General features: G+C 46.1%; 5 protein-coding genes; 2 read left to right on the top strand and 3 right to left on the bottom strand.

Moving 5' to 3' along the window:
* Window positions 1-32: 32 nt before the first annotated feature.
* On the bottom strand, window positions 33-2,072 carry GSTUM_00009098001 (uncharacterized protein; the record flags this gene model as incomplete). XM_002840499.2 has 3 exons in its annotated part: window positions 33-585; window positions 653-1,113; window positions 1,167-2,072. 3 exons carry the CDS (start codon window positions 2,070-2,072, stop codon window positions 282-284), a joined length of 1,671 nt encoding a protein of 556 aa, XP_002840545.1. The 3' UTR covers window positions 33-281.
* A 5,450-nt stretch (window positions 2,073-7,522) lies between these two features.
* GSTUM_00009095001 (uncharacterized protein) lies at window positions 7,523-10,466 on the bottom strand. XM_002840498.2 has 3 exons: window positions 9,440-10,466; window positions 8,763-9,313; window positions 7,523-8,641 (listed from the first exon to the last, which is right to left on the bottom strand). Exons 1-3 carry the CDS (start codon window positions 9,845-9,847, stop codon window positions 8,395-8,397), a joined length of 1,206 nt encoding a protein of 401 aa, XP_002840544.1. The 5' UTR covers window positions 9,848-10,466; the 3' UTR covers window positions 7,523-8,394.
* Window positions 10,467-22,262: 11,796 nt separating this feature from the next.
* Window positions 22,263-22,644, bottom strand: GSTUM_00009093001 (uncharacterized protein; the record flags this gene model as incomplete). XM_002840497.2 has 1 exon in its annotated part: window positions 22,263-22,644. One exon carries the CDS (start codon window positions 22,642-22,644, stop codon window positions 22,375-22,377), a length of 270 nt encoding a protein of 89 aa, XP_002840543.1. The 3' UTR covers window positions 22,263-22,374.
* A 16-nt stretch (window positions 22,645-22,660) lies between these two features.
* Window positions 22,661-23,612, top strand: GSTUM_00009092001 (uncharacterized protein; the record flags this gene model as incomplete). Its single annotated transcript, XM_002840496.1, has 4 exons — window positions 22,661-22,702; window positions 22,801-23,051; window positions 23,278-23,512; window positions 23,568-23,612. The coding sequence occupies 4 exons, from the start codon at window positions 22,661-22,663 to the stop codon at window positions 23,610-23,612; spliced, it is 573 nt and encodes a 190-aa protein (XP_002840542.1).
* A 47-nt stretch (window positions 23,613-23,659) lies between these two features.
* GSTUM_00009091001 (uncharacterized protein) lies at window positions 23,660-24,713 on the top strand (the record flags this gene model as incomplete). XM_002840495.2 has 5 exons in its annotated part: window positions 23,660-23,736; window positions 23,792-23,849; window positions 23,912-23,989; window positions 24,056-24,161; window positions 24,261-24,713. The coding sequence occupies 5 exons, from the start codon at window positions 23,660-23,662 to the stop codon at window positions 24,512-24,514; spliced, it is 573 nt and encodes a 190-aa protein (XP_002840541.1). The 3' UTR covers window positions 24,515-24,713.
* Between the last annotated feature and the right edge of the window lie 465 nt (window positions 24,714-25,178).

Raw genomic sequence — 25,178 nt, 5'->3', positions numbered from 1 at the left:
TAAGAAACCATGGAAGCTTTTCTAAAGAAAAGTGAAAGGAATGCATCATAGAATCCCGCAGTCCCAAATCTACAAAGGCTCTAATATACACCACTATAATACTACTATGATATTTAACCTGGCAAGGAAAACCCCGAACCCAAACGAGAGGATGAAACAGAAAGACAGGGAGAAACCGAAAGCAAACGAGATATTATCGTGATCGCCGTCAAAGATGTCACAACACCTATCCATCGTTAAAATGAGAAAAAAACTTGAAAGACATAAATCCCGTTTCCCTTTCAAGAGTTCTTCCACCACTCCTCACCCCTCAAGAATTTGCCAAACGCCTTGACCGAGACGGCGCCCGAGAAGCCCTGTGATTCTCCCCTGAGGGCCCAATCGCCGACAGCGAGTTCGACCAATTTCTTAGCTTGGTGGCCATAAACGTCGACGAGCTTTTTGGCGCCGACTTCGAGAAAAGTCTTCATGACGAAGTAGTGTGTGTTTGTGAGCTTATCGGCAGGGGCGTTGAGGACGGTGGCTACGGCATGCCAGAGGTTGAATATTGGATATGGGTTTATCAACTTTGAATTTCCAAAGTTTCTGTTGAAATTCGCCCCAGGATTAGCCACCGGCCACACTGATAGAGAGAATATAATGAGCAGCATACCTTCCAGCGATAGCAGTATACCCGGCCGTCAATCCCACCATACGGTTGACATGGTTTTCCTCAGTTTCCCAGGTCCCATCCCCCCCTTGGATCCAACCTAATCTCTTGCGATCGCCCTCGGTAGTTTCCGGGCCAAGTTCGCCAGTCAAGATGGGGGTCTTCTTCAGCAGTCTAGCAATGACAATGTCGATAAAGGAATGGCCATTGACGAGCAAACGTTCGTCTGCAAACGTGGAGATGACTGCAACCCCGATCGGATCCGCAGTGACAGGCTTCATAGCGCATTCATTGACGACTTGCTTGACAAGCAATTTCGCAAGCTCATTGACAGTCCAGACAAAAGCCACCGGGACGGGAACATCACAAGAAGGATCCTGGTTGAGGAAGAAATCATTGGCCGAAATCATTGGCCCCTCTTGGTCACTGCGAAGATCGACAAAAGTATTTTTAAGGAAGTCACGCTGAGTCGCATGTTAGCATTTACACTCACATGTGATGGAACGGGGATACTTACAACTTCGATAGTCTGATTTCTCTCACCATTTAACTGACCAAACTTGGGACGCAATCCGCGGCGGATAGTAGTCAACTTCTTTTCTTTGGAGAACGCCTCCTCTTGGAGCACGGTATGACGCAATTGATGTAGAGACGCGATAACTCTCTGCATTGCGACTCTCTCGTAAGTCGTAGATTTTCTACCGTAGACCCGCGGACCAGAACGGGAAGCAGCATGTAGGGCGGCTGCAGCTTCCCTGACGGCTCGTTCCTTAGAATCTCGCTCCGCCTTCACCTTCGCTTCCTCCGCATCCTTCTGTCTCTTAAGAGCTTCTTCCTTCTCCAGATCCGCCTGACGTTTCCTCTCCTCTTCGGCCCTCACCCTCTCTGCCTGAAGCCTAGCAGCCTCCGCTGCTCTCTGTTCCTGCTCCCTCTTTTCCTGTTCGTGCCTTTGCCTCTCCATCTCCTGCTGCCTAGCAATTTCCCCGGCTCTTCGAGCAGCCTCTTCTGCCTCCCTTGCCAACTTCTCCCGGTACTCCTTCTCAATTCTTGCCCTGTTGAGGTCGTCCTGGCGCTTCGCCTCGTAGACCCTCCTCACCTTTGCCTGAAAACGTTCTTCGAGAATGGCAGCCTCGCGGGCATCAAACCTAGTATCTTGGAGATAAACCAGCATAAACTCCTGGTTCGCCTTATCGTCCGTCGCAACAAGTTTGCTGGCGAGAGAGTACTCCTTCGCCTTCAAATCCAAAGCGTTGATCTTCTCGGCCAAGTTATGAGCGCGCACAGCACAAGTGGACTGTGCGCCGCGCGGTGACGCAGTCCTGATCGGGGAGGAGTAGATGCCGCCGCCGGAATTCGCGAAGAGGTCAGCGTCAGAGTTCCCTTCTTCCCATTCACCTTCGGAGTCGGAATCGGGTAGCGGCATTTTGGCGGCTGGACTCCAAGGTTCTGAGAGCGAACGCTCTGCCTTTGGCGTCATGGTTATAAAAAAGATACTGTATCTACTACAACTAATTTTAGGTTCCCAGGCGTTCGCCTTATAGATCTGCCCTTTGTGTGAGCGGGCAAGAAGTGATGTGGTAAGGGATTTAATGGAAAACGAACTATACTCACAATCAAACAGATTTGGTGGGAAAGAAGCGAGAATCTAACAAGACGGAAGATTGGACAAAAAAGCGTGGAGAAAGGGAGTCTGACTTCCGAGCTGGCGTTTGTGTTTGAAGGTCAATTGGTCGAAGACACGAATCGAGGGGATAAAGTAAGGGAGAGGTGGTTGGGAGGGATGAAAGCTACCTACCGGCAGTTGTGTCTCAGGGTGCTGCAGGGTACCGCTACCCTGATCCACGAGTTGCGTCTTGGCGCGGGAGCAAGCTCACGGGTGCACGGGATTCATGCTAATCATAGACGGGTAACCATTTTCAAATAACAAACGAGCCAAGGACAGGGCCACCGGAATCAAACAAACCAACCATGAGTCTCATGATGGGCGAATGACGGGCAAAAAAACCCGTGTTATTGCCCCCTTTTGTTTTACAAAAGGCCCGAATATAGTACTGGTATGATACTGAGTACTCTACCCGCAGTAAGGGTATTCAAAGTTGAAAAACTTGAAAAAACTTAGCTTACTTCACTGTTTCATGTAAGCTTGGGCCACCCAGAAACAATTAATTTACCATTACTTTACTTTACCATACCATACTTTTTTTTTTTTGAGTAGATACAGATGTTAAGAGGTCCGTATCTACTCCAAATCTCAAATTAACTGAATTCTACCAGTGCCTAGACTTGATACATAATATGAAAAGAAACTTTAAAAAAATCAGAAGAAAATTCTAAAATATTAGAGCATACATTGACTTTTTCTTAACAATAACAGAGATTTTACAGTATTGGTAAGATTGGTGAAAATATCTACAACTTTACTCTCAGTTACCTCAATACACTCAAATATACTACATAAAACATGTGAATGCTATTGGCTAACACTATAAAGTAACCTAATGCAACTTCCGGTGTTTACCCATTACCAATATATGCATCTTTTCAACTTTAAATACTCTTACTAGTGTGTCTACATAGGTGCCTCATCTCACTCTCTTACTTGTACTCTAATGTTCCTAAGTTTCTGTTAATATATAGTAACGGGCAATGATACCTTTTCTTAATATATATATATATATATCTTCTTCCTTCAATAGTTCTTAGGCACTTTGGCCTATGTTACCAACACTCGCTTGGGTAATGCCTATCATTGTAATGTATAGAAATATTGCTCTTAGACTCTTGAGAAATGTAAAGGATAAAGAGCATAAAGATGTTTTATTCATATAAAGTAATAAGTAAGGAAATTACTTAGAATAAAGTGTAAAGAGCCTATCCTTCTTGGCCGTACCAGCCTCCTTATATAGTGCTCTTCTCATCAATCCCAACACTGATGACTCATAACTATGAGTCATGTGAAATCTGTATAAACAAGTCATATGTACAAGACCTATTAAGTCATAGGCGAAACATAACAAATCATAGCATAAATACATCATATGACTCGAGTGAGTCATATGTGCAAGACCCATGACTCATAATCAAGTCATGTGCAAAATCGGGGGACATCCATGACATGTACCTACACCATACTACAGTAGGAGTTTTCAAAGTTAAAAAGATGATTTCTCAGTAACCAGTAAAGAGGATAGTTGCATTAGGTTACTTCATAATATTAGTCGATCATGTTCCCATGTTTGGAGTAGCATATTTGAATACATCAAGGTAACTGAAGGAAAACTTAAACATGTCATGATGGAGGTGGTACTTACAAACATTGTGTAAAGACTGTTTTATCAATAAGAAGTCAACATCAATAGATTTTTACCACAGAATGTAGATAATTATTTCTAGAGTCATTGAAAACATTTTGGAATTTTTCATCAATCTTTTTCAATTTTATTTGTGCTTCATGTATTGTTCCTGGGTTTTGGTAAGGTTCCATAAAATGGAGATCTGTAGACTACGATAGCTGTTACCAACCTCCAGACCTCCATCTCTACCAGTAAAAAAAAGTATTGTATGGTATGGTAAAGTAATGGTATACTAACTGTTTCTGGGTGTGCCAAGTTTACATGAAACAACAAAGCAAGCTAAGTTTTCTCTACCTTTCTAACATTGAAAACTCCTACTCGTACTTGTACAGTACTGCACAGTACCCGTTATCGTGTTAGGGAGGTTCGAGGTTCTCTCCGCGCCAACATACAGCTACATTCTTCAACTATCATACGAAAAGGATTTTCAGGCCCCCCGACCTAGGTGTGTGCTCATACAGTACTCGAGTACCTTTCGCGTTACAATAAGCACCGACTCGAGAAAACAGACGCCGAAACCTACCCCTTTGTGAGGAACTCACACTGCGCACTGGTTGTTGTTCCGAGAATTTCGAACCACTATTCCCTCACGAGTCACCGCATGAAATACTCGAGTACATACACTCGAGTGCTTCCTGTTCATCGAGTACTCATAGATATATGCATATACACAAACACAACTATCTGCTCGTGATCGCGGGGAGGATGTTCAAAGCCCAGAGACACAGCGCAACGCACGGTAATATAGTGCAAAGTGACACAAACCGGGTCCTCAAAACAGGCCAAATGCGATTTTGAACTAGTCACTCAAAAAAAATAAAAGAAATAAAAAAAAAACTACTGAGAGAAAGCGATCTGCAAGGAGAAGAGGCCAGTGGTTTTTTTATGAAAATTAAGAAGCTTATGGGAAAGTAGTTCAAGTTTGAAAAGTGAAAATTTTGGCGAGTGAAACTAGTGATAGATTCTACTTAGTAGCAGGATAAAATATACTATAGATAAAGGAGATGACTAAGAAATAATAATATTGAAAAAGAAATAGAGTAAAGATTGTAATAGACATAATAATTAACAATTCAGAAGGTATAAACTTCTCTTACTACTTGATTCCGCATTTTTTCATTTTTGGCCTAGTGAACTGTAAAGTCTCAAATATTATTAGACATCCTCTTGGGCCATTCAAAGCACTGAAAACTACTGCGTATCTAGAATAGGCAAGTTGTGATTCTTTAGATATCACTATAGTAAATATCATTGCACTTTACTAATCATGCCTTGGCAACTCTTGGCTGAATCCCGATCGGCAGCAACGGAATTTCCGTTTCACCGGAGGTCCCGCCTTTAGGCACTTTCCACCGTACCCTACCGGTCTGATACCGTGCCCACGCTGACCCGCAGACCTGCGGAGTCCAAAACGGTCCTCTCTCACCGCCCGCGTGCAGGCGGTGTCTGTCAATCTAACCCACCCGAGGAGCATCCAGCATGCTACCCTACAAGTGACAGGGCACTCTGCAGACAACAGTACGATATCATACCGTTGACTTATTCTATCCCCCCTTAGCTATACTGTAAAGCACAGTGCAGTGCAGTACAGTGTAGCACCATGAACGAATGAACGACCACTGAACAAGGCAGTCAACGTCGACAAAACCCAATTAATATCATGCCCAGGAGAGCAAGCAAGCAAGGCAGCCGATCGTCAAATGGACTCGAATTCGGCAAAAAAAATTTCAAAAATTTCACTGTCATACAGCGCACGAAGGTATTGCATGCAATTATTATTACTTTGCAAATCCACCCTCCGATAACAAAGTGTCATCCCCAACCTATCACGCAGCACAAGGCTCTCACACTCTACTTCTTTCCTTCCCCGTCGAGTCCGACATGATCCTAGAGGAGAACCGCTCACTCGTCAGCGATCCTTTTGGCAGGTATTGTACTGTACTGTGCACTAGGTGGGGAGAATGCACCCAGCCAAACCCCTTTTCGACACATTTTTTATCATAGTCCTAAGCATAAGGCACAAGATTCACACAGATCCAGAACTCCCGTCTGCGCATTATCATCAGCGTCATCATCACCATTGTTAGAATAGGGCTCACTATTCCTTCCCATTCTACCGGTATTCTGCGAGTACAATAAGCAAAAGAATCAATTGTTTTTTTTCTTTTCCCTCTCTCTTCCTTGTGCACACAAACAATGACTTGTTCATAAACAGACCAAGGTTATCATGACAAATGCGTTGCCCTAAAAAAATAAAAATAAAGATAAAAATAAAAGCAAAGAACCCCCCTATCATAAAAGACTCGTCTTTCTCGCTCGCTCGAGCGCCAGTCAATCCGTTCTCATCTCAATTCACTCGTTGGATATGATACTCGGTCGCCCAAGGAACGAACGAATGAGGGACCTAGTGGAAACACCTGATGTGCAGACCCCCGACAGACCATCCATCCTTCGAGCACAGGGCGAGAATGAAAGAACAAAAGAATGAAAGAAAGGGAGGAAGAAGGGAAGGAGGGAAAAGGCTACCCACACAACACATGACTCAAACCCCATTCACCTCACCAAAACACGATGACGATAAGCCACATTGCAGGACGCGACCGCACCTCCCCGCAAGCAAGCAAACATCATACAGTACGCAAAGCCCACACAATTCGATTCACACAATTCAATATTATGAACTTTTACCCTCGAATCGCTCGCTGAACGGATCAATTAATGATCCCATAAGAGCACGCATGTGCACACACATTACACAGCAAATCGTGGCGGTGCCCCACAACTCAACCCAGCGGGACCCAACCGGGGCAAGACCAGAGCAGAAAAACACCGCCCACACACTCTCTCTCCAATGCCATGAGCGAAGGAAAAAAGAATGAAATAAAAAAGTAAAATGAAATAAATAAAAATTCTCCGACCGGAGCGGGGGAGTACGGTAGTGGAATCGGATACACCGGAACCACCGAGGCACAGCCTACGAATAGTACAAAACTCACCTTATCAAGACTCCCGGAGGCAGTGGAGAAAGGGAAAGGGAAAAAGTTCGCCTCCGCCATCCGCGCGTTATCATACAATGGACAACTAATTTGACTCGACTTGACTTAACTTGACTTGAACAATGGTGGTGGTGGCGGCCAGTGGCTATCCACAGCAGGAGTTCCCCCGTTTCGAGCACGGGACCAGGGTCGATGGAGAGCCCCGCTGGCAGAAATTTGCCCTCGTTCGGTTCGCTGGCAGCAATCAGCGCAGGACGAGTTTTTTTTTTTTCCCTTTCTCCGTGGGGGTTGGTTTGATTTTGATGCATAATTTAGTGCTCGTGTGCATTGAGGTACGGGCGCATACTGTATGTGTATGCGTGTCTGGAAGACCTTTTTTTTTTCTTTTCTTCTTTCCCTCTTTTCACACCTAGCTTGGTGGTAGAACTATTACTGTAACTCAACTAAACTGATCCAAAGAGAAAAAGGGGAAGAGAAAAGGTGAAAAACTATACTTATCAAATTTTCGCGAGTAGAAAACGGTATTCGGGTATCAATAAATAAATAACCATAGACTACATACACACACATACGTGACATTCATACATACGCACACAGATACATTATCCGTACGTGAACCTGAATGAAAATAGGACAAAAACAAAAGGCATCAATACTCAAAACTCAGAAAACAGAAAAATCCCCCCCCCCAAAAAAAAATGTAATGACCGCGCATGTAGTTTTATTTCCCCAAGGGCAAACAAAACCCTCGAAAGAGACATAATGATAGTGGTGTAATGACCACCCACTCATTCATATGCTTCTTCGTTCCTTGCCAACGAGTCTGGGACCAATTAACGAAAAAAAAAACCCCCCGACTAACAAAAAGCAAATATACCATACCGAATAAAAGAAAAGCGGAAGAAAAAAATTTACTCATGGAGAAGGGAGGAAACGAGACAATGGATAATGTTTCTTTGCCAGCCGAACCGTACGAGCTGGAAAGAAAAACAAGGATATCCTCTAAAATGCTAAACACCGCATCGCCGTTCCGATGTTATTTCCCCCTCAATTCTCATCCCATCCCATCCCACCCCCAGGAAGGAGGGAGAGCAAAGAGATAGAGGGGGGAGTTAATAACGCGAGATATAACCCAAACACCCAGCCAACCAACAACGGACCCTAGAATACTTCTTACCAGATAGTAGACGCTCTGCTCTGATGCCGAAAGTGAAGAATAAAAACGCCGGACCTCCCAAAAAACGAAACGGAATGATAAATGGTATGCACAAAATATTATGTACTTGAGAAGAAAGAGAGAGAGGAAGAACACCCCATAAAAGATGTACGCCGGCTATTGTTCATATATTTCTTCCCCGACCGAAGAACTGATTGAGGAAAAGGAAAGCGGACGGACTTAAGCGGTCGCCGATCTAACAGGAAGGGGACTTCGACTACTCTGCGTCGATTGACTTCTCGACAGAGTGGGCCTTCGGTTGAAGACCTCGTCGATGAGACGTTTTGGCCCAACATATTCCAGGTTCATCTTCATGGGATTCTTGATCATTGGCATAGGTAATACCAATTGGACCGTCTTTTTCTTGTGAAACCTGCGCTTGATGCAATCATCAACGAGCGCCGTCAAACCAGTGGCCATAATAACGCTAAAGAAAGACATAATGTTAGATAATTGAAGGGGTAAAAATGCTTATCATTTCCTCGACTTTCTCGTTTCCTTTTTTCTTTTTCGTAAGGTGCGGTGGGATGGGCCAGAATCAGACTTACTCGGCAACGTCAGCTAGGCACAATATAATGGGATCCTGACTAGAATCCCTCAACCAAAATGAACACGGAGGGACAATTCCGCCTTTGGCCTCCTCGGCTTGCGCTTGGGTAGGTGAAAGTGGATCGGGCACGATATGGGCAACAACATTTCCGGTGCTGTTGTTGGCGAGTTGATACGAAATTTCTTCGGCGCCAGCATGCGGCCCAACTTGCTTGGCAACCCTCTTCCATGAATAGCTCTTTCCCCAGTACTCAAAGTCATACTTTTTCGAGCCCTTTCCTCCACGCCTGGTCAAATCAACATGGGCATAATTAGAGAACTCTAACGTGCAAATGTTGTTGTTTTGGGTGACCTCGCTCGAGGATTTCAGCTCTTCCTCCTCTTCCCCGTCAAAACCTGAAGATGAATATCCACTATCCTGACGGTTCAACTTTGCTACTGGCTCCGCCTCCGTCCTTCCACGAAAGCTATGCAAGGCCTTACTGACAGAGCGTTGAAGTCTGGGTCGCTGGGGTGCGGGTTTGATTGTCTTTCGCTTAATGTGAGCCACCTCGCGCCCACAATCCCGACCATATCGTCGAAGAGAAAAGTCGCGCGTCCTCAAATCATACATCCGAAGATGAAAGAGTGTAACATTCTTTCCAACATCACCAACAGCAGCCACATTCGTGTCCACCCTCAAGTTCATGTTCCCGTCAAGCGTTGAATCATCATGCCGTATGGAAAGGCACCTGGTTGATGGAAAGAGTTCGGCAAACTCTGAGGGGGTCGAAGGCGAGGCCTGTGGTGGTGGCGCCTTGTGATAGTGTACATATGGATGGGTATCGTAATAGGGGTAATCATCGTCTGGATCTTCGACCGTGCTGCAGTACGTGTTTTCCGACTCGCGGGGGTCATGGGCAGGGTGGTAATCAAAGATCTCCGATTCTGCAGGAGAAGCCGTCTTTGATTCATGTTGCTCTAACGATGGCAGTGAACTCGGTACAGTACTTCGTGATGCACTGCTGTCGCTGGAGGTGCCCATACTGCTATCGCTATCGTCCGATGCTCTGTGCTGAAAATGTGAAGGACCTGATAAACTCATATTGGTGGAACGATGATAGTATTGGGGAGGTTCGTGAAAGGAACTAAGGAAAGCAGTCTGTAGTACTGCAGAGCCTGTGAATAATATACCGACCTGGGTGGCAAAGGGGCGTTGCACAATAATGTACGAAAGTGAACCGGAACGGTCGTGCTCAAAATAACCGGAAAAAACAGGAATAAAAACTGCAGGTGGAAAAAAAATTTGGGCAAACAAATTAGAAGACAGAGCGAAAGTGGCCGATATTATGGCAGGTTAGATGTCATGGAAACCAAATTTTCTTCTCCTTCCTCGTATTTCGAAGGTGTCATTCACTGGATAGATACCGGTAGATGATCGAATGCGCTTTTCTCCCCCTATTTCTTTTTGACACGCCACTACTCGAGTCGTAGGATAATACCACACCAGACTGTTTCCGACGGTTGGTAGAGATGGGTGGAAGGGAATTAACAGGAATCGATCATTCGGGCATATACCGGCAGTGGGGAGGGGAGCAAGAAGGTGAGCAGGTCTCCTGTTTATTATGAGGACTTCCGACTTGCAAGTACGACTTTATTTTTGGGAGAGTGTGAGGGGTAGGCCTTCCCACTTATTGCTGCGGTTGGCCGCCTGGGTAGGGAAGCTCGACTGACCAGACAGAGGGAGAGGGAGAGAGAAAAGAAAGGTGTGGTGGTTGATATGCCTGCTCGGTTGGTTATGGATTGCTTGCTCTGTTGGGCTCACTTTGTTGCCAGAGGTTATTCCTCACCCCCTTCTCTCATTTTTTCCCTGCCCTTACCCAGTTCCCACCGTATTTCATTCCTTGCCTCAAACTGACCTAAGCGGTGCTGCAATAACTCGAACAGGAGGAACCGACCCCCCGCGTCGGACGAATGAAATGCGCGCGTCAGAGGATTTTTTTTGTGGCAGGAGAGGGGAGGAGGGTGTACGAGTGAAAATCTGTGTGATGAGTGAGTTATTGGGGCGAAGATTTGCCTATGGTGGACGGCAGTAACGATACAAGTATGAAATACGCAATTTTGGTATTTCCTACCTCCACCCAGCGTTGCCAGAGCGATTCCCCTCCACCGCCATCCACTGACTGACCGGGTGGCACCCACCACTCATCCACACTTTTTCTTTTTTTTCTTTTCTTTTTTTCTTTTTTATCACAATTTTCAGCACTTTATTATTTATTACCTCCTCCCACACGTTCTCTTACCCTCACTCACACACATCTCCCAGACAATAACCCTGAGTCTCGTACCCCCGTGTCATTCTCTCGGCGGCTGTGTTCTCTCTTCTCCCTTTTTGGTTACCGTTGGTGACGGCAAAAAGTGGGAGGCTCGCTGAAATTCCTGTGGACCTTTTCCTTTTCCCAGTCTCCGTTTCTCCCATTGGGCGCACGGCTGAAGACTCCTGCCTGAGCTTTTCATGAACACGGGGGGAGGGTTTGTAACCCCGGTCATTCTGTGCAACTTCAAAAGGAAGGAAAAAGCAGCCAAAAAAGAACATGGGAGGAAAGGTGCCTTCTTCCCCCCCTGGCGCATATTTCTTCTGTGGTGAATTGTGCCATTTGTCCCTGTAACCGTACCGTACTAGTACTAGTACAAATGCCAGAGTACTCGTAGATGATCGATTTCCAGCCAACCATGATTTGATGAGTCACACAGGCAATGGAACCGACCAGATAGGGGAGTACTTATTTTTTCCTGTAACCCCCCCCCTCAAGCAACAAAAAACTTTCCCCTCACGAACGAACCAAGGGCCTGGATGGAGGGGGAAGACAAAAAGCGCTCCGATGTTCGCCCCTCACCGAACCAAGCAAATGGATGTTACTTCCCATCATCTCGATCGACATGAAAAAGAGAAGTGAGATACCGCAATTCGTCGAGATTAAGGAAAAGTGAGAAGAAAGTGAGCGAATCCGTAGGTATGGGGGCACACGAAAGCAAAATCTCCAACAAAGCCAACTTCACCTGCACGTACATAATGCCCATTGGAGTCCAATAGACTACAACAGAATCCAAACCTGGACTCAGGTTCCCAAGTCAGCCAGGCCCGTTGTTTGGACTATTGAAACACCTACCTATCGTAGTGAGGAAGCCAAGAAATGGGTTTAGTTGGAAAGGAAGAGCGTGTACCCATTAGACTAGAAGAAGCACGGTAGACTACCGTACGGTATGTTAACCCACACACCACACTTGTCGCATCCAACAGAATACTGCACAGTGAACTTCCCAACTCAATCCTCTTTTCATTTTTTCCCCGCCTGCTCTCTTCCTCTCCTTCTCCTTTCGCGAAACACAAAAGGTATCGGTAGGGCACCGTATTCGAAGCAGGCAACTAATTCCAGACCAAAGAACCTCAAAATATCGACCGAAACAGGCAAGAAATAAACTACTGTACTATGATACCGTACTTGTAGTCTACGGTATGTTTCCCCTCACGAACGAACTAAACAAAGACAAACCCCACCACCCGCCACCCGCTCCCCCGCTCCCATTGCGGTAACTGTAACTCTCCAGAAACACCGCAACCTCTTCCCTAGATAAGGTCTTGTTGACGGACCTCCCCCGTTGACCTACCCTAACAAGGAAGCTGACGCTGGGCACCTTTTCAGTAAACCTGGTACTTTGTGTGACCGGCGAACAGGCAGGCAGGCAGGGCTGGGATTGATACTTTGCAGTCATCGGTTTCCAATGGGGTTGCCGTGAGGACGTGGTTATTTGTCCGGGCGGGCAGACAATTAGATTATGATAGCTTTGCAGTAGCGGTGAATTATTCCGTGGATTATTTTAAAAGCTGGGGAACCCAATCCTCGTGATGTATGTATCATACAAGTATGGATACTTGTAAAAATGGGCGAGGTTTTTCCTTCCCCCTCTTGATTGATGGGGAGGAGGGAGGGGAGAGAGATAGAGCCTTGTGACAGGAAATTGCCCCACGCCCTCCAGAGAGAAAGAGAGCAACAGGGACGATATGGGTATCATACAAGTACGTAACTTAGGTTAACCATGCGAGAAAGATGAGTTATCATATGGGCGCCTTGGGTGTTGTTTGTCGTGGTCGTGGCGGATGCCTTCTACTTAAATTACTCACTTACTCGAGTACAGGACCTCGCAACCATGCCATAACTTAACCCTGTCTGTCCAGCCATCCCATCGAGTTGCTGTTCGCAGCGCTTGTTGGTTGGTTGGTATAGGATCACAATTATCTTCTCGGCGGGCGGTTGGCTGGGGATTTAAGTACGGTACCGTACCGTACCGGTATCACCCAGGCTCTTTCTCGATCGTGGAATTCATCATATATATATGTACGAGCGACAAAACCTGAAATAAAAAGTGCTAGCACAATGCAACTATCATACAAGTAATTATGAGATGATGAAAGAGGACGGGAAAGTACGATCTCCACGGCGCTCGAGGACAGTAACTTGTTGTCGAGTCCGATAGACTACATAAGGAACCAAAATGTGACCTCGCAATAACAGGTAGAACTCACCAAGGAAAATAAGAAAAAAGAGCACAATCAAAGGCCACCTTCCAAGGTTGTCGACCAGGCAACTTTTCTCGAAAGCTTCCGTATTGGACGGACGGTCACTGTGGTTCTGACTCGCGGTTTATCATAATAGTGCGCTTGATTGCAACTCGTGATCTTTGTCCCCGCCCTCCCCTCATCCCCTTCCCCCACTTACTCTGAAGGAAGAACTTTTGTACCCGCAGAACCCACTTATCCAAACAAACCCGACAAAACTAAAACTTAGGAGCACAACAAATTAATCTACCCTAGCGAAAGCCTTGCAACATCTTTTGCACAACTGCTCGTTTGGCTTCTTGGGAGTGGGGTTATGAGTATGGGGTAGCTACCGGGTAGGCCCGTGCGCGCTCTCTCTTTCCCCCGCTGCACTTACGAAAGGGGAGTTTCTGGGGTATCGTCTGCAGCCTATGGATAACCTGGTATCGTGGGACAGCGAAAGAACAGCGGAGGGATTGACGTGTTCGCTCGTGCGTCTTGGAGCCTGTCGGGATCGTGGGTTTGTTTCTTTTTGAGCATCAATTACGGGTAGGGCACCGGGATTGTCTCCAGGTGCAATGGATCAACTCTCATCACTGCGCCAAGGTATGATGGGCACAGTGCTTTTAACGCCTATGAATCGTGATTAATTCTAATATAGTAAATAAGAAGGGTACAGTGCAGTACTCGTACCTGTGTTGTTATTTATTATGTTCTCGCACTTTGCTTTGTACCCCGTAAACAGGCAACAGCGGGATCACTAACTGTTTCGTCCATCCTTCGGCCCCGTTCTGTTGCTGCAGACTTGCAGGGGATTTGTTCACGGGTACTTTTTTTGTTCCTCAGCCCAGCACAACCCCGCCATCGCATTGAAGTGCAATGCGTGATAAGGTCCGCCTCAAAGTCCAGGCATCCATCACCATCTTCATCAAAAAAAAAAAACAACCTCGTTTCGCCCACCGTGGCTTCGTTTATGCATTACTTATCTGATTACTGCACCACCACTGTAAAAAAAACGTGGGTTCATCGTGACACAAGAAATCCGAAAACTGCCGCGGGAGGGAGGGAGAAGGAGGGAGGGAGAAGGAGCGTGAGCGGCTTTTATGCCATGTCTCTCTCTTCTTCTTCATCTTCATCTTCCCCTCCCTTTGTCCCGCCTTGTTCCCATACTTACGGTACTTCCCACGGCCAGGGCGGGAAACAAACACCGGTCGACGCAAGAGCCACAGTGCCGCCGGGAAGGGTGATGGGGGGTGCCTAGCTACCGTACCGCATTCCAGCACTGCTGGAAAGAATGGGCCCGGATCGGGATCTGTAGGTACCGCACCGATGTGGCACCGTACCGCAGTTACTGTACTGTACTTTGGGCGAGGTGAGTGCGAGGTGGGGGAGGCGGAGGGAGTACTCGTAGAAGATGAGCCTACTTTTGTTAAGGCTTAGTTAAAGCTCACATTTGTGATCCACAATAGTACTAGTGCAGATTATGCCTCGTGTGATAAGTTATTAGAGGAGCCTCTATGAGTGCCTACCGTATCTTATGGCGCTAGAGCACTCCTGGGAGCACTTTCGGGTGAGCTGCGATGCCCAGGGATATGAAAAGTATTACCGGGCTTCCTTGTCACGGGTCGGTGAATTAATTAACTTCACTTGCTGGCAAGTGCTGTTTTGCATTGCTTTTATTTCGGAGAGAATCCGTGGTTCGTCGAAGTGGCTCGTGAATTCCAAGGACCTCCTTCAACCCTACTTCAGTCTTGGTACTGTACTAGGGGTTGGAAGAAAGTCTATCGAACTCTTGGCGCCAATTCACATAGTAAACACTGCCAAGAGTTCGACAGACTTACCCACAACCCCCGGTACCGCAGCTTCCGCTACCGGTGGCCAAGGCTGGCCTCTGGCCTTATTTGTGAGTCCCACCACCCTCTTCCCCACCAATCTACAAGTACGTACAATGCGTGCAAGAATCGACCAAATCTACCGTAAAATTCCAGAAATAAGGCGCATCCCGAAGTTAGGCGCACCTAGCAACCGGTTAATGGCACAAGTCTTGGGGGTGATCATTTCTTAAACATTCAACTAGCTGCACAATTTCTTACTCACATGGCCAAGTTGAAGCCAGATACCTAAAGTGACAATTCTCATATAAAGAGTCCAGCTTCAACTTGGCTGCATGAGTATCTCCATCAAACCAGTTGCCCTTTCCCCATATCTTCAGATATCCATCAAACTAAATATCTTACTAATGTGATATCTCGATAACCACCAAACCATATGCCCTATACCCACTGAATCATGGGTGCACATATCTGTTATATCAGATACCAGTATTTGAATAGTAAAAGAACAATCATAAGTGAGTAACTAATAATTAGAACATACCATTGGGGACCAAATATTTAAGAACTATAAGTCAATCTCATCATCCTCTGCCTGCACTTGTGTCTCATTTGAATCGGCCAATATGCTTTTCTCATCAAGAATTTTTAATAGCCTTTCCCAGTTATCCTCACACAAAATTCCCCTGCCTGTCTGACACTTTCCTCTCCTTCCGGTCTCCAGGTTGCAATTTAGTTTGTATTGTCCCGTATAATCTACCTGTAAGGTAGGTAAATCTTGAAGCTTGATTAAGTGGTCCTCTGACCCATCAGGCTGTAGAGAAATGCTGGTATCATGAAAGGATTTTTGAATAAGTTCGCCATGCTTTTAATGTAACTTATCCTACGCATAATCAACGCACTTCGTAATTAGTATTTGGCGTTCTCAAACTTTAACATTTCTCTTTCTTGGAAACTGGCTTTTCCAGCCTTGATCCATGTAGGTTTCTAGAAAGTCACTAATATATTCCTTTAATAGTTTACTAATATGTGTATCTTCAGATTGTAAGTAACCTGTCATTCCTTCAGGGATAAAAGTAGTTGTTGTATTAAGATGGGGGGCTTAAGAACTGCTAGAGTACATGAGTAGGACAAGTATCAAGAGTAAGGAGATGTGGTACTACTTGAGGCCTGTGTTAACAGGATCAGTATTTTAGTTTGGTGAAACTGTCATGATATAGTGCTCTTCGATCCAGCCCAACATAACAGCTGTATTAGTATATGCATTTTTATTAAAAATAACAGTTACTTGGTCATCGTGGAAGTACGATTCTTTTTGAATATTAGCATCTTTTTCCTCACCCCGGAACATCAGAAGTGGCTTGCAGTGAGGAAGCCTATTGGCGGCAATTAAAATCATCAGTAAGCCTTACCGTTTAGTCCACGATTTTGTAGCAACCTTTTTTCTAACTGATTTGATTCCTTGTGGAGCATAGGTGCGCGTTCCATAAAAGTCAAAAGATAAGGGTATTTGATCAATATTGAAGATGGAATAAGAATTGTATCGCCCAATTGTTTGAATTTCTTTCCCATTTCGTGATTTTGAGTTGAATCTAATAAAGCCTAAAAATTGAGAAGTAGTTTGCTCATACTCAATTGGAGTATATTGTGCCTGAGATGTTAGAGCTCGATAGGAAATTTTATGTCTGTCTTTAAAAACTCGAAACTAGCTATTTGAGAGTTGACAGGAGTACATTTTCTTTCCTTTCACAATCGTAACCCCCTCTGGATACTCCTCTTCGAAGATTTGTAGTGCATGACATTTAAACTCCTTTCGAGTAATCTTGGAACTGTTACTTATTTCCTCTTTCTACAATGCAGCAAGCTGGAGCTCCATCTTTGGCCCTGAGTGTGTTGGGCCACTTTCTATTAATATTTAGTATTTTTAATACTCTCTTAATTGAGTAACATTTATAAACATACCAATACTGTGTGTACTTTTTTTGGCATCAAGAACTTTCTTCTCTTCAGTCTTCTACTTCCGTAACTGGCTCTCATTGTAGCCTAAAATTGTGGCCACTCAGTGAACTGATATGTATTGAAGAATTATATTACCTGAGAACCATTAATCATATTAGTTGTGAAAAGATACAACCAATAGTTTGACTATGAATAAATACTATTTAAATCTTTATGCCATTCTTGACCATTTTCTAGAAATGTCAAAGACTCCAACCTCTCTTCTCAGGTTGTTGTTCTTCACTTCTTCACTTTCCCTTCAACTATATTCCCATATCTTTTCCTACTTTTAGGGTTCGGTGCTGGGTTTACAATCTCAATCAGATGATTAACAGACTGCTTTTGGGCTAAAACTGGTCTCTCAGCTGGTCCAGGATTCGAAATAGCCTGAGGGATATGAGGAAGTAGCTGCCATGTTCGTGCACTGACAAGTATTGGAGCTGGACCTTGGCAAGGTAACCAACCTTAAAATGATAATTGTGAACTTGGAAATGACATTATAATAGAATTATGAAAGTAAAAGTTCTTGTCTTTCTGGGAAGCAGAAACTGTCTGTATGATACTCTCCTGCTTCTCATGATCTTTACCTTTTGCTCACTCTACTTACTTATGACGTCTACACCACAGATTATTGGTTCTGTAGGTAACCCTAAACCTTAGCTACCCTTCCTCCCACCACAAATGTTGAATAAGGCGCGCGCCTTATTTATGGAATTCTGCGGTAGTCTAACTCCGTCGGTGATCCTACGGTATCGTTGCCGTGGGTAGGCTAGGTGCCATAACGTGTTCCCGTTCCCGATGCTTCGCAGCTTCTGCCTACTCTTTCGTTCTTTCATTCTTTCATTTTTGTCCCGCCCTGTTGTATGAGGACATCTGGCAATTTGGGATGTCCTAACGAAGGGGGTGCCTTACGTGGTCGTTCATCTCAGGCATTTGGTAAGGGATGAGACTTTGTAGACTTCCCTCCCTTAAGTTGGCTTGGGAACCATACAGGTCTGTGCCTGACTTTCATGGGTCGGGATTGCACTTCTAGGCCCCTTCGCTCGCCGATGAGCGGTGGGAGATGGTAATTTGATGGTAATTGGTTGGTCAAGCGTGTGATGGTGATGGAGTATCTATTTAGTTTTGGAAATGGATCGGTAGGGCAGAAAGGAACACATGTGCTTGGAGAGAGGCTCTCTGTAGGCTGACGTCGGCAGGGAGCATTATTTGGATAGAAAGGAAGGGGTTTTGACAAAAAAGACGTTTGGGAGGAAAAATTTTCCATCTGATCCTATGATATCGGATTTAGGGTACCGGTAGGGTGACCAAGAAAATTCGGGTCATTGAATCCCTTAACTTACACGATAAACAGCCATTTTCGGGGACTCACAGCTCGGCGATACCTGTGTAGGGGGGGGTTTTCGAGAAGCTGTAAGGATCGTGAGAACAGCTGTCTCTTCTTACAATGGAGGTATGGCTGCAAATCCGATGTCTCCTTGGCTGAAAACTGCACCCTGCATGTCCTCTGGTTCAGCTTGGCCCAAAGTGGAACCTCCCCGAACCCGTTGGGGGTGAGAAAATGGTCAATCTAGAAGGCAAAACGGCCATCAACTGGAGGTTTTTTTTTTTTTTTTCATTCCAGCACCCCACTGAATCGCATTAATTATTGGGATTTTTCTTTGTTATGGTATGAGCACACGAAACTTTTTGATATCATACATCCCAATAGCTATCATACCTTGCAACCCAACTTACCTGTTCCCTATCGGTTATGATGTGATATGGGCATGTCCACCACGAACGAGGGCGAGAGTCGTAACCCCCCCCTTCCCCCAATATGTTAAAAAGATCTGCGGTTACTGGGTATAATGACTACTACGGGGGGGCAAAAGATACGTTCACATTTTTTGCTATCATACTAAAAATGTGAATTACGGTAAACTAACCCAACCCCTCCACAAAGTTGAATGACGGGCATGATACCGTATCGTATCGGTACCGTATGACGCAGAAGGTATGCTTTGATCTTTCGTCGATCTTGCTTTTGATCTTGGTTTCTCGGCGCTTCGTATCTCTCTCCCCGCGTTTTGCCCAGCGTACTGGGACTCCACGAATTGTGCCTCCCACCTGTTTTATGATAGCGATTCCGGGTTGCGGAGCGAACATCATAGCCCATCATAACTTTTATATAGATTTATCATATCAAGATTTTCAGATGGTCAATCAAGGTCGCTTATCACACAACTGAACCAACCCTCGCAGACATGTTTTATGGAAAGGCATTTGGTTCGTCATTCAATGCGCGACGTAATTCGCTGAGATGGTCGCTCTTTTTGCTTGCTTGTTCGTTTCGTTCATTCGTTTCGGAGCAGACTTCCTGTCATATCGGGACGCTTTCAAAGAGGACTGTAGTAATTGCGTGCCACACACAACTCCAAGCACATACTCGAATACTCGAGTAGTAAAATAATTGTTGGCTACTTTGGCATGCGATAGACTATTGTAAAAGTTGAGGTTGAAAGCTGCACCAAGCCAACCATGGTCTAGCTCCCTCGATAAATTTCTCAGCAAGTTTAGTTAGATGTAGAGTTCTAAATGGTTGGAAAGTAAAAAAAAATACGGGGAAATTGTTTCACATACCGGTACGGGTGAATATTTGGTTCGGGTTTGCTTCAGTGGATCAGTTGCAGGTTGCATGAGGAGGGGGGCTTCCCACAAACCCGACTGATCCGAGCGAGTTGAAGCTTTTTGTCGGGAGTACCGGTATCCTCGTTGGATTTAGAGGTCGCCACTCACACAGTACGAGTACCGCTGGGTGGCACGGACGCGTACGACTCGGTTGACTTACGGGCGGATGGTTACCCCACGGGTCTTATAGCATCACATAATCAGGAAGATAAACCCGTACTTGCTTAGAAAGGTTAGTACGAGTGGACGGTCCACCAGCACCCCACTTGCCGTAAAAACTAGAACAATTGAGAATCTCGCTAGGGTCTGGGACGTTGGAGTTGCCTCTCTTGGTAAGGTCCGCTGCAGTTTTTCTTCCCTGACTTGTCTCAACTGAGCTGGGATTGAATATTTTTCGCAAGTGTTTTCTCCCCTGAATCCGGTGGGGGATATATCCTGGACTTTCCACAACGGCAGTGTCATTCTCAATTACCCCATCTGTTCCGGTGCATAAATTATCTGTGCGGGCACTCGACTTTCCAGACCTTGGTTGCTGTGGCTCGTAATATACACACCGGCGGTCCCTTCCCCCTGTGTTACTATTGTTTCCTTGAGCAGACCTGCTTACCGTATTCCCTTCCAGAAGGATCGCTAGATATCACGGGCATCATGCTTGAGTGGTGTGGTATTGTAAGCACTCACGAGACATTTCTCGTTAGAGATTTACCGGTGCTCCGTCCGTCGGTTCATACAAGTTCTCCGAGGCATATGCAGAGTGGAGCGGGGAGCTCCGGCGGGTTGGGAGACCTTCAATATGCTCATCACAAGTCTATCAATCAAATGGCGGGCGGGCCGTTAGAGAAAGGTAAGAGAAAGGAAAAAGGTCACTTGTGGGGTCAGATATCGATATCGGCAAGTTGATCCCCCACCTTCTCGATGTGGTACCCCACACTAGGAAAGTGCGTGATTTCCCTCACCTCCCTCACGCACTATCACCTGTTTTCTTCTCTGCTGGGTGCTGTAATCCTACCCTCTCACCTCAGCGAAAATTTCTCGCTCTTGCGCGATATGATATCGTACAGTAACTTTGGAGTCACCTGTCATGCTCTGATCTGGAAGTTGAAACCTTCTTGGATTTTTTTTCCTCATCTTCGTGGGTAGATGGGGGGAACGAGTTGGGTGGATGGATGAGTGGGTGGGTGCTAAGACCTTCCCTTGTGACCGTGCTGATTACCATACGAGAACTCGAGTAACTTAACTTACGGCGCTGTACGAGTACCGTACAGTACGGTACCCGTATGATACCGGTACTCGTGTCTCCACTCCGGCATCCTTTTTGGAACAGCTGCTACCGACTGGCCCATAGAAATAGAAAACAGGGGCCAATTTTTGGCTCGGGGGCACGAGAACGAGTGCACCGGCTTCTGCCCATTGGATAAGTTGAAACTCGGGATGGCGATCCGCAGGTGGCACTTCGGAGGTCGCCAGTCGCGTTTTTTTTTTTTCGGCTTGATTATTTTCTGATCCACCCAACCCAGCTTTTTTTTGCCAGCGACATTGAGACCCACGAGTTTAGTACGAGATCATGATGTGGACACCCTACCCCAAGTACTCGTACGAGTACACTCGGGCATCAGATGGTGATGGGTCATGAGAAACGTTTCAAGCTGTGCGTTGGCCACTCATTCATCAATCACCCACTCGCTGCTCGCTCGCCGGGCACATTGGTATGTTAAAAGGATGTGAAACTGAATGCTGGGATTTTCAGCTTTTGGTTACCTGGATTGCCGGGATGAGCATACCCATGTTGCTGTCGTAGACGAACGAACGGACAGATTGGGGTGGATTATCGCATGCCCATCTTTGTGTTTTACGCTTGAGAGCCAGGTTGTGCTCGTTGGCTGAATGATCTTCGGGTAATCATTGGATGGAGTGACAGTTATTTCGAGAATGCGGTTCAGCTCGTGCGGCGTAGTTTATATGTCTAAGACTACCGGTGATCCTCTACTGTAGTACCGGTATTGTATCATACAGGGGCCATGCAGACGGGCAAAACTTGGCAAAGGATAAACTTCCTCCTACACACCGCTACACATCTCACGGAACAGCCCAAGTCTGATGACTGTATACAACGCAGTAAAATGAATAAATGGAAGGAACACACACACCTCCGGCCTCTGGATGAAGAAATGGTGCTGCCTAGTTTTATTGCGAAAGTTCTGTGGAAAAAAAGAACTCCCCCGCCTCCGGGCTGGAGTTGGTTCTTCGGGGCACAGCTGCACGGGTATGGGGAACTGAGTTCAGCGCGGCTAAGTCAATGTCGGGTTAAATTAGAAAATCAAACGCCCTCTGGAATCTCCGCAGTACTGTAAAATGCGGCGGGACAGCGGCGGACTACGTATATACTCGGGCCGAAAAGCGCAGCAGGAAAGAACAGCAGCAAGTGAAAAATCACTATTTTTGAACTTGACTTTATTCCAGAGTGATGATTCGTGATCCGTGGCGCAATTTGAGGCGTTGTAATGCACTACCGGTAGACTAACAAGCCTCTCACTACTAAGATATCGTAATACTATACCTCTCACTTACTCGTGCTCTACTGTATCCTACCGGTGTTTTTTTTTTTGTGTGTGTGTGTGTCCTTTCCTTAGCGATCTGCCCCGTTGCAACGGTTAACCTTTTACAAAACACATCAATTGCTGCATCCCCCACCTTCCCCCCCCCCCTCTTACTACTCCCTCTAACTGCCCTATCGTACCAACTGCAGGGTACCGTACAGTTACATAACCGTCCATCTCTAGCACCCGGTATGCTAAAGGCTTCCATGGCAACGATGAAGTCCATGCCATCAGCTCTCAATTTTGAGCTTATCGCACGCTGTTCGGTACTTGTTCCTGTTCCACACATATTCTTCCCCGCACAGCCGGGTGCTCGTATAGCCTAGTGCTGTATTAATTCTTCTGCTTTTATGGGAGCGAATAGACTACCAAAGCACGAGCATCTATCTTGCGGCTTCCCCACGGCCCGGTGGAAACCCCGTTGTTCATGCCCGTCGCGACTCAAGGGACCCTGAAGGGATTAACCCCGGAGCAGTTGGAGAGCGTGGGGTGTAGGTTGTGCTTGAATAATACATATCATTTGGGACTTAGGCCCGGACAGACGGCTCTGGATCGGATTGGGGGTGCGCATAAGTTGCAGTCTTGGAGTCACAATATCCTGACGGGTGAGTTTCTGTCTGCCCAATTGAAGCTGTGTTTGATATTGTGTTTTTCCTATGTTCCTCTCAATGGGTTTTTATCTTCTGTGTGTAGTAGCTGATGGCTGGTGGGGAAATTCAAAATTGTAGATAGCGGTGGGTCTGTTTCATTTTTTCCTTTTCTCCGAAAAATCCTCTCTTGTAAGGGGGGTACGGGGCTCGGGAATTTGGCAGCTGATAAGAGGGAGATGTGGAGGATAAAGATTCCAAATGGTTTCCTTACTGCAATTAGCTACCGTTGCGGAACAGGGCGTCGAGTTCCTGTCCCCGCATGACGGGACTCCGATGCTGCTTACCCCCGAACATTCCATTTCCCTGCAGCACTCGATCGGATCGGATATAATCATGCAGCTGGACGATGTCATCGTTACCACCTCTCCGGACGAGCAGCGGATGAGGGAGGCTATGGATCGGTCAATACGGTGGCTGGATAGGTGTGTGGAGGAGCATCTGAAGGTGGACCCACTTGCCGGGACAGAGGGAATCGGTGGAGTCAAGGGGGATAGCTATGCGAAGAGGCAGAACTTGTTCTGCATAATTCAGGGTGGGCTGGATCTCGAAATGAGGAGGGAGTGCTGTGAGGAGATGGCCAAGAGGGGCACTCCTGGGATCGCTATCGGAGGTCTGTCCGGGGGCGAGGCTAAGGAGGAGTATTGCAAAGTGTATGAATTGCACAGCTTGCCTTGTGAATCCTTTGGCGGCTGATATTAGGGTTAGGGTTGACACTTGCACATCGCTTCTGCCTGACGGAAAGCCGAGATATGTCATGGGTGTGGTAGGGCCCGAGTTTCTGAGGCTTGTGGATGTGATGAGGCATTTCGCTCATAATCTGAATAGGGTTATCCAGAAGACCTCGTCGTGTCGGTAGCTCTTGGAGCGGATATGTTTGATTGTGTCTGGGGCACGAGGACTGCAGTAAGACGTTCCCACCCTCCCCCGCCCGGTCCGTCATTCATCGCTGTAACCTAACTTGGCGCTCAGCGTTTTGGCAACGCCATAACCTCTTCCGGAGTCCTCAACCTCCGCAGCGCCCTCTACGCAAAAGACTTTACGGCAGTCGATCCCGAGTGTCAATGCCTCGTCTGCCGTCCCCGAGACTCCCCTGCACCCCCACTTCTAAACTCAACCATTAACCCCCCATCATACGCTTCTGATCACGAGTGGGATGATAGTTACACAGGTAGAGGCCTTGGTATCACAAAAGCTTATATCCACCACCTTGTTGCCAAGGAGACTGCTGGAGCGCACCTTCTCACCATGCATAATGTAGCCTTCTTGCTGAGGCTGATGAACAAGGCTAGGGCTGCCATCGTTGAGGATAGGTATCCGGCATTTCTGAGAGAGTTCTTTTTCAAATGGCACGGTGGGGATAAAGGCAAGTATCCTACCTGGGCTGTAGATGCACTTAGGGGGGTTGGAGTGGATCTTTTGGAGGAATAAGGTGAGGTTTGAGTATTTTAATAGAATTTGAGAAGTGATAGTTGGAAGTAAGGTTTGGCGTGGGTAATTAGGAGGCTGTGTGCGAAATGGTTGTTTGTCAGAACATACTGAATAGTGTAAATCACTTTTGTATGCAAGGGAGATATTTGCTCAGCGTAGTCAACAAAATATATTGATTGATTGGTTTTTGTCCGTTGAATTTTCTTCTTTTTCCTTTTTCTTGTATGACACTTTGATTCTCGAAAGTTGGGATGGAGGTCGAGTACGAGTGAGATTTTGTGACACTCGCATTGGGAACCTTCGCAAAAGGCTTCTGCTGTTGGGGCACTACCTCTTGTGGATACATTTAGTAGGTTCACGCTAACGGTATTTACTTACCCATCCTTAGGCGCTCAATCTTTACGAGTATCTCGAGGTGGTTGTTCGTCATTGAGCCTTTGTGGTTCCTTGAGTACTGTATTTTCTCTTATGGGTTTTCGCTTAGTTCGGGCGCTGCTTAAGGTGGGACATTGTCTGGAATCTGAAATGGGCCCCTTCAATGCTACTAGTTAATATAGAAACCAAGAAATGGATTTTAGGTGTCTAGGACTTTACGGCTTGTGTACGGCATTTGTTTGATCACCATCCCACCTTAAGCAACGCCCGGTCTGGGCGAAAAACCATC

Source organism: Tuber melanosporum (assembly GCF_000151645.1).
Source record: "Tuber melanosporum whole genome shotgun sequence assembly, scaffold_52, strain Mel28".
NCBI classification, from domain to species: Eukaryota; Fungi; Ascomycota; class Pezizomycetes; order Pezizales; family Tuberaceae; genus Tuber; species Tuber melanosporum.
This window is presented reverse-complemented; position numbering and strand designations above follow the sequence as displayed.